The sequence below is a fragment of the Ailuropoda melanoleuca genome, chromosome 2 (genome assembly GCF_002007445.2).
Source record: "Ailuropoda melanoleuca isolate Jingjing chromosome 2, ASM200744v2, whole genome shotgun sequence".
Taxonomy (NCBI): Eukaryota; Metazoa; Chordata; class Mammalia; order Carnivora; family Ursidae; genus Ailuropoda; species Ailuropoda melanoleuca.
Window position 1 is genome coordinate 20657108 of NC_048219.1, and position 9408 is coordinate 20666515.

General features: G+C 46.5%; 1 protein-coding gene across 10 annotated transcripts in view; it reads right to left on the reverse strand.

Moving 5' to 3' along the window:
- Positions 1-9408, reverse strand: part of ERI3 (ERI1 exoribonuclease family member 3) — a 126850-nt gene that overhangs the window by 92673 nt on the left and 24769 nt on the right. For all 10 annotated transcript variants that reach the window (XM_019807069.2, XM_011233713.3, XM_002926313.4 and 7 more), the window contains one exon: positions 528-644. In XM_019807069.2, coding sequence (XP_019662628.1) covers positions 528-644 — 117 coding nt within the window. The remainder of the gene's footprint in view (positions 1-527; positions 645-9408) is intronic.

Below are 9408 nucleotides of genomic sequence, written 5' to 3' on the forward strand. Positions count from 1 at the left end.
AGGGCATGATCCCGGCATTCTGGGATCGAGCCCCACATCAGCCTCTTCCGCTATGAGCCTGCTTCTTCCTCTCCCACTCCCCATGCTTGTGTTCCCTCTCTCGCTGGCTGTCTCTATCTCTGTCGAATAAATAAATAAAATCTTTAAAAAAAAAAAAAAAAGAAGAAGGTGAAATCTTTACCCCTTGTCAAGAGGCCCCAAGGGAAACGGAACCGAAAAGAAGCTGAACCCCAGAAGCACCAGCCTAGAGTGGTGCAGCACTCCAAGCGCCTGGTCACCAGGAGGGGGTAGGGACGATAAGGGAGGGAAAGGGCTGGGGAAGCTGGGGACAGACTGTGCCCCTTCTCCTTGGTCCCCAATGACCACAGTGGTGCAAGAGGATTGGCAGACTCTGTAAAAAGCCAGCTGCTGCCTGGGTCCAATGTGCATCTGCCTTAACCATTAATAAGAGTCGAGCTGCCCCTAAGCAGCATGGATAGTGCACCAGTGACCTAAAAGCCCGTGCTGCCCCACCCCAGGGCCCTTACCTCTGTACAGAAGGGAGTAAGCTGTGGATGGACTACGGGCTGGACATACATGTGAAAGGTAGACTCAATCTCCATGGTCCGACCATTTAGCTTCAGGATGGGGAACTCAATGATTTCCTGGAATGGCAAAGACACAGAAAAAGAATACATTTTTTTAACCAACCATTTCAAGTAACTCAGAGTCAAGAATGAGGGATTGTTTTTAGCTCCTGCAGGCTAGACACAAGACTGAGTGAAACGGTGCCCGCTCAGTTCTAATCCTAACCTTCCCACTGTTACCAACCACCCTCACAGGTGGCAGGGACTAGACACACACCCCACCCCCGCTGTCTCTGGAAAGGAGAAAGAAGACAGTAGTACAAGCTGCCCCAGTTTCCCCAACTGGTTCTCTGCCAGAGGCCTGTTCACTGGAGCCCATAAAAGCAGCCCCACCCTTTCCCCTTGCCCAGGTCTCTGCCCTGGATGGGCCTGGATCTCCAGTCACCTAGACAACCAGCCATAAGACCAATCACAGCCTCCTGCATTTGAAGTTTAAGCAGAACCGATAAGTTTCTTCATTTGTTTTTCAAAAAAAAAAAAAAGATAAATAATAAATTAAGCCAAAGGGGATACTAAAGAGAAGAAGAAAACTGAGTAAGAGTAATAGGAGCTAGTGCCTCCCACCTTTCTTTCAGGCAGTACACCCTCCCCCAGCCTGCTCCCCCCAATCACTTAGCCAGCCCTTCCCAGTCCACTGGAACGTAATGGAAGAGGAGGAGAAGTGACAATTTGTTTGGTGTCTCTAAGATTAATTTGTCTCCGTTATTTAATAGAGATGCACAGCACCAAGGTCCTGGTGTGCAAACAGGCTTGCAGAACACTGGCTGTGCAGCACGCCTCCTACATCGCTCCTGGGAAGTGAGGAATGCACCAGAGGGGGGAGAGGGCAGGAGAGCACACACGCACCAGAGAGAAAAGGGAAAGCGAGGAGAGAGAATAAAAAAAATTATTGCTTTTTAATATTCAAAAACAGTTTGCAAAATTTAATCAAAGCAGAGGAAAAGCTAACATTTTTACCACTTTGACATTTTTATTAGCGCTTTCATAAATTTTTAAAACATGAATGGAATTAGTTTACAACACAAAAAAACTGCCCTGAAAACATCTGGAAGAGACAAATAGGAAATAATAAAAAAAATAAATAAAAGCAAAATCCTCTGAGTAAAATTAGCATGTGGAAAAGGCCTCCACTGCAGAGAGAGAAGGGGGGCTTTGCCCACTCCGTGGCCCGAGTAGTCAGCTCCAGCGGCATCCCTACCCCAGGTCCCCAGTTCTAGAGGGGGCCTTTCTAGTATCACTAAAATCAAGGCAAACTGGTTCTCTCCAGGCACAGCCTGGAGCAGCAGCACGGAAGCTGTTGACACCTTGACCGCATGCAGGACATGAAGGAGTGGGAAGACAGGACAAATGGCCAATCTCCTTGATGTCCCAAGGGCAGCCAGGTAGCCTCTCCCTCAAACACACCTATGACTATCGGGCTTGTTTTTAAAGCATCTATTTTTATCCAACACATTAAACCAGGACTGAAGATCAAATCAAGGCAGTCAGATTTCATGACAGAAAAATCCGAAGGTTCCGCTTGCCTGGTCTCCCCAGCTGATCCCCCAAAATGGGGAAGCTGACAGGAGCCCCCAGAGATAGGAAGGGCAACAAAGCTGAGGCAGAGGGGCCATGGCAGGGAGGCCCTGGCTTTGCTTAGATTAGGTGATACCTTTCCTCCCAACTTGAAGGGGGGCGGGATGTATCCCCCAATTCCCTGGGCCTCCCGCACTCCTTACAAAGCACCCCTTAGCAGACCTGGTAGAGGACAATTTTGTGGTGAAAAATTAAACGGAGGCACACATACACACAAAATACACATTGGTCCCCCCTGAAAAACCAGATATCCAAGACTTCCAAGCACTAACTCAAGTGCTCATCAGTCGCCCGAATTTCTGATGTATCCTGCTTCTCCCACTGTGTAGAAACAGCACTTCCCCAATAGGAGCTCCACAGCCTGGTGAGTTTGGCTGCCCTGGTGTCTAAAGAAACAAATACAGCCAGTTCCTCACTAACAATGTTAGCTGGGCCCACAATGAAATTTAACCTGTGACACAACTGTACTTTTCATTTAAACTTTCATTTGGAGAGAAGCAGTGTTTGGAGACCTGCAGTTTGTCCTGCTAATAAAGACAAGTGTTGGGACCTTTAAGGATGCCATTCATCTCTGGCTTTTATTAAATTCAATTTTCTTAAGCCCCTGATACATTATGAAATTAGGAGTTGACATTCCTCTGGAAACAAAAATATCTATCAAACATAAATAGAAAAAAACCCCTCTATTACCAAGAATTTATGGCTTAAAGTTGATCTCTTTCCACTTTTTTACAAGCACATGGTTTGTTTGAGATATCTGAAATGTTATTATAGATCTGGAATTTCATTAGTATTTATTATAAACAGTAAGCGCTTCAGCTCCTGCTCTGACCAGCACCAAGTCGGCATTCCCCAGTAGATTCTCTGAAAACTTGGCCTTTGGGTTTCCCCACTGCAGCTTGCCTTCAAGCTTTCCTGCTGCTGGCTTCCTCACCCCTAGGGAAATGGAGCTAACCTGTGCTCAGTAGCACTCTCCCAGAGAGGAAGAATAAGACTGCCTCAGCTCTAAGCAAAAAGAGGGGGGAGATCAGAGGCCTGGGAGCCAGGGACACAGTGGATTGGACCTATCATAAACATACCTCTCCAGAGTCGCTGGCCCATCAGCCAGGCCTTCTTCTCCCCAAGACCGAGAAGAGGGACTTCAAGAGCCATCTCAGAACATGACTTTGCGTGGGTCCCTTCTCAGCACCATCAGCAGCTGCTGTAACAATGACCTTGCATGCTGGCATACTCATTTAAGCCAATGAGGATGCAAAAGAGGAGCTTCTGATAGAAGACCCTCCGGGGAGTCAGAGCACAAAGGATTTTACTTCTTACCTTCCCGTATTACCCAACCAAGCCTAGAACCTCAAAATCTGGGCCCCAACAGCCCATTCATGGGAGAGGAACCCTAATCTCTACCAACAGGGCATGATTCTGCAGCCAGTGTACCCAGAGCAGGTCAAACACTTCAACAGCTTTCAGCTCATAAGGATCAGAATGGGTAACACCAAGTTACAGGTTGGTCCCATTAATTCCAAGCCGGGAGCTTAGGAAGATGTCCCTATGTGCTAGCTTCTGGAGGCAGTTGCTCCAATAATGAAACTGTTCTTCCTGCCCCTCCTCCTTTTCCCTCCTTCAATCTCCTCATTCCCCTGGGCAGAAGTTTCTAGGAGTAGCTGAATGTCTGCTTGCGCAGAGGTAGCACCAGGAAGGAAAGAAGAACCAGTGTGTGTTCACCAGCCCTCTCTTCCTCCCCTAAGAACAGTTTCCCAATTCCCTACATCCGTATGTCATTTGCACTCAATTAAACTACCTGAGCAGCACCTACGGGGCGCAAAGCACTGTACCGGTGTTGGAGCGGGATTTAGAGAGAAGATGGAGCCTCTGCTTTGGGGAAGTGCAGACTAGTGAGCAGAGAAGATACTGAACAAATAATGAACGATGCACTACGATAAATGTCTTAGTGGAGGGACATACTGAGTGTTAGGACTTTCAACTTGTAGTGTGCTTGCAAATACATTTTCTTATCTTACCCTTATTAATCCTGGAAGATAGGTCATATCAGCAGCAGCAGCAGCTCATAAACCAACACTATTAAGCACCTACTATTTACTAGGCAGAGGCTGGGTGTGGACACAGAGACAAATACAATGAGATGTGGCTCCTCTGTCTGAGGGGTTTGGAGTCTGGGCAAAGGGTAGAGAGGAGCTGGCCCCAGGACCCTCGGGGACACTGGAAAATGGAATCATTTCATTCCTTCCACTTGTTATTTACTACATGGCAGACACTCCGCTAGATGCTTAAGAGGAACGACCTCATTGAAGCCTCCTAACAACTCAGGAGGTGGGAATCGCTATGATCCTTATCTTACAGGTAAACTAAGGCCCAAAAAGAAGTGGTTGCTTGCTCGAGGTTACACTCCTTGTGAGGGGCAGAGCTGGGACACCAAATGGGGAAATGAGACTTAAAGAAAACAGGACTCACAGCTTTCTGAATCTGATGGGTCAAGAGCGGACTCTTCCTAGCTGAAAGGCTGTCTTTAGGAAGCTCAGTCTGCTGTCTCCTAGGAAGAGGCTGTTCTTGAGTTCTAAGAACACTGAATGTGGCCTACCCAGGCAGAAAGTCCTGGATGACCCCTGCCACACAGGCTCCACTGCAGCTGTGGTGACGCGGACGGCGCTATGCGCTGAGCTCGGGGAGGGTGGGAACCAGGAGCCTTAGGTTTGCATCACCAGCAGCCAGCTCTGTCCGCACATGCAGACCTCACTTTCTCTGCTTCTGGTGAGTAACATCTGAGGGGGCCGATAGATGGCAAGGTAGAAGCCAAGCACGTGGCTCTAAGAGAAACACCTCCGCTTTTACAGAGCTCTCCACAGGACCAGGGAGGTGAAGGGATCTACTGAAGGGGACAAACAGGGTAAAGGTGGTGGTGGAGCCAAAATTCAAACCCAAACACAGAACACCCCAAAGCACTTTCTGTCTCTCATCTTTACGTGGCTTCTCATCCTCCCTCAACCGCTACAAACCACCAACATCCCAGTTTTCTGTCTGTCCAGACCAAGGGTTTCCTGGAACACAGAACTTTCAGAGCTAAAACTGGGACAGCTGGTCACCCTACACTGTCCACAAACTACCTGCACCACTAGGTTGTCCAAGGGTAGAGCATAATAGTCCCCCAAAGCTGGTCTGCTAATGATGGATGGGAACCAGCCACAACTTGACAACTCAGGACAAAAGCCTCAGAACTTAGATTGTTTGGAGTATCCAGGGTTCCAAACCGACGTGTCTGTTGTCTCCCTCAATAAAATGCCAGCAGCAAACCTTTCTTTGTTTTTTCAAGGGGAGGGAAGACAGATAAAAAGGAGGCACCAAGTTAATATTCTTTTACCTTTTTAAGTGAGCAGAGGTACAAGTTGGAGCAAAGGTTATAGACACAGCTGCTTTCTAGTTGCTCAACGAGGAACACCAGAGATTGTCTTGATTAACTGAGGACAAAAGTGCAATAGCATCTCAAGTGAAATTTCACACCTACAACCAGCAGATTACAAGAAATAAATGTGTAGGTTGCTGTCAGGGTATTCAAACTCCCTTCAACTAAAGTGTCTTCAGTGATAAGATTATATTTGAAGATAGAACAACAACAACAAAAGGATTTTTAAGGAGAAAGGACTTAGGTTAGACTGCTGGAATTTCTTGACAATGGGACAGGAGGTTTAATAGTGTCGCGTTCTTACAGACCTTTTCTCCAAAGCACAGATTCTCCTTTGCCTGAGCTGATGGTTCTATGGTCCTGTCTGAAATAAGGGAATCAGCAAAAAAATTTTTCATGGCTTCCTCCTCTCAGCCTAGGAACTGGCATTCCTTCAATTTAAAGATGGTAACAACTAATCTAATCCCTTCCCTCCAACCTCTGAAGAAAATTCCAAAATGTACAACACCCCTGCACAGAAAGGTTTGATAAATCCAAAAGTGACATCACACCACAAGGTAGAAAAAGCAATATATGGCAAAAACATGAGTTTTATGCAAATACTTGATTTTTGACTACAAGTCGCATGATCCCTTCCTCAAGGGATCAAGGAGCCTCCTGGCCACAGGGAAGAGGGGAAGTTGAGAGGGGAAAGTGAGGGTTGCACTGGGCAACGAACAGGGCACGGTTTGCTTAACAGTTTCTCCCTTGGGGGAAAAAAAAAGACATTTTATGCACAAGGAGCTTATTTCTTAAACAAACACTCGTGGTTTTGATTTACACCACAGCCTGCTCCTAAATAATTTATGGCGGGTTAAATTTATTGCCGAGCCCTGGCTGGCTGCAAATTCGAATTGCCAAATAATTAGATTTTAGGGCAAAGCTTATAAATTACCCGTCGATTTGTCCGGACTTGTTTGTCAGTTGCTTTGTGCTTCGGGTCATCTTTGGCATTTGGCTGTTTGGGTTTTAATTGCTGATTTACACTTTGACAGATGAGAGCTGATGCTCTAAGTTTCAGGACAAGGAAGGGTAAAAAATCGGAGCTTTAAAAGGCTGATTCTTCACCTACATGTCCCTTTGCACTACCCCCATAGACCCCAAAGCAATTAAAATGTAGGAAAGAGGCTGAAAACAGACACTGCTATTCTTTATTGGGGGGTGGGGGCGGTGTGCAGAATGATTTACAATTTACTTTTACTGAAATCTGAATTTAAAAAACAAAATCATAATACCGATAATGACGGAGACCAAAAGTTTTCAAAACTGCATCCTCACTCAGGAGCGTGCATGCCTGTGTCTACCTTCATGTGACTCTGGACCCGCCTCAGTTCAAGCATTTTTACATACGCAATTGTAAATAACTGCTGATATTAGCGGCCTCTGTGAAGCTGACCCTCCAGGGCAGCAAACAACCAAATGATTCCTTTGTAGCTACCTGTATACATATTGGTCATAAAATTAATTTAAGCAAATCTCAGGGTTGTGAGCAGGAGAGGCCCCCCAGAGGCAGGACTAAGGGAGGGCATGGAAATGGAAGGGTTCCAAGTCCAACTTACCATTCCAGTAGAGGGGAAAAAAATCTCTCTGGATGGTGCCTCAGCACTACCCACTATGTTGATAGAGGGCCTAAAGGCTTTCTCTATGCTTTCCAAAGAGGACCTGCTTCCCAGCTACCTGCTATATCCCAATACCTTGCAAGGATGCCACAATTAGGAATACTACAGTACTAATTCTACTAGTGAGAGCTAACTGCTATAGCTATTACATGTCAAGCACTGTTCTAAGCTCTTATATTTCATCCTCCCAACAGTCCTATGGGACTCATGGTATTATTAACCCCCTTTTTGCCAATAGGGCAACTGAGGCATTAAGAGTACAAGTAACTTGCCCAAGGCAAGTCATACTGTTAGTAGGTGGTGGAGGCCAGGCTCAAATCCAGAGTCCAGCTCTGAAGTCTATGCTCTGAACCATTATGCTATATTGCTTCTCATCAGAATAGCCTCTCACTCAGTTTTCCTCACTCTGGAGGTCCAGAGTCCACATTCTGGGACTTGGGCACATGCAGCCAACGACTGTTCGTTTCATCAACCAGTAAGGTGAGGAAAAGTCATGAAACACGCTCAGGATCACAAGATGAATCAGAGGCTTGGTTAGTCAAAGACCATTTTCCCAATCAGTGAAAATACTGCACTAAAGATCCACTACTTTAGGGTAACAGGCGATCAAGAGAGGCCCAGGCCCACCCACACAGACAGAGGTTCTGGTCAGGAAACTTGGGACAGGAGACCAGAGAAACTGGCTGGGTTTCAGGAGGCTTTGCTCCAGAAGGGGCTGCTGGTCTCTTCACAGAAGACTTATTTCCATGGGGTGCTTCATAGATTCCCTGTTCTTTGTACAAAGCTGCTGGCCAGAAGCCAGGACAGGGAAACAGTTGTGCTGGCATGACAGTAGATTTTTAAAATCACTGACCATGGAGCAAGCAATACACAAACTGACATCCTGCCTACAATGCACTGAACACTTTTCTCACACGTTGGCTCATTTGATTGTACATCTCTGTAAGGCAGGCAGGAATCATTGACCTATTTTATAGACGAAAAAGCTAGGGAGGTCAGTGGGTCTCAAAGCATGTTCCCTCACAGGGAGCATCCCATCACTTGGGAATTTATTAGAAATGCAAATTCCTAGCCTCCACCCCAGACTCTGGATCAGAAACCCTGAGGTTGGGGTCAGCAATCTGTGTTTTAACCACCTCTGCAGGTGATTCTGATCACAATTCTGATTGCTAAAGTTTAAGAACCATTGGTCTAGACGAGAGCAGTGTCTCTCAGACTTCAAATTACCCAAAGATCTTGAAAAATCACAGATTCTATTTAGCGCTGTAGCAGGGCCTGATATTCTTTTTTTTTTTTTCCTAACGATTTTATTTATTTATTTGACAGAGAGAGACAGCCAGCGAGAGAGGGAACACAAGCAGGGGGAGAGGGAAAGGAAGAAACAGGCCTCCAGCGGAGGAGCCTGATGTGGGGCTTGATCCCAGAACGCTGGGATCATGCCCTGAGCCGAAGGCAGACGCTTAGCGACTGAGCCACCCAGCCGCCCTGGGCCTGATATTCTGCATTTCTAACAGGCTCCTACATGATGAGGATGCTGCTGGTTTTTGGACCATACTTTGAAAAACAAAGGTGCAGTCCAGTACATCTACGAAATTACCTCCTTATCACAGATACAATGACCAAGTGAAAAGCCAAGCCACAGTCTTAGTTCCTTTCTCAGAACAAACCCTTACTTGGCCCACTTTCAAGCACCTGGAACAAGCCCTTTAGATCTGCCAACCACTCCTGGCTCTTGCCATCAGAAATTTCATTCTCCTTGCTGCCACAATCCAGGGGAGAAAAACTGGCATGTCACATCCCCGAGCTTTATTGAGCAAGCTGGCAACTCTCTGCTAGGGAGCTAACAAGACGTCTTCTTTCATGACAATGTATGCTCCCTTGAAGAATACTGCCAAGATCAGGGCACTGGCTACCCACAGAGCACTCACACTATCCTCTCCAGAAAAACACCTTCCTCTGTTCAAACGAATCAAAAAGCAGTTCTGGATACCTCTCCAATGAAGACTTCTTGAGAAAGACCTACCTGTGGCCACAGATCTGGAACAGGATCGCAACAATTCCTGCAAATACCCCAAAGCACCAAGCTAGGGATTCCTCACCAATGTCAACCAACCGCCACATTCCACACCATCAACCA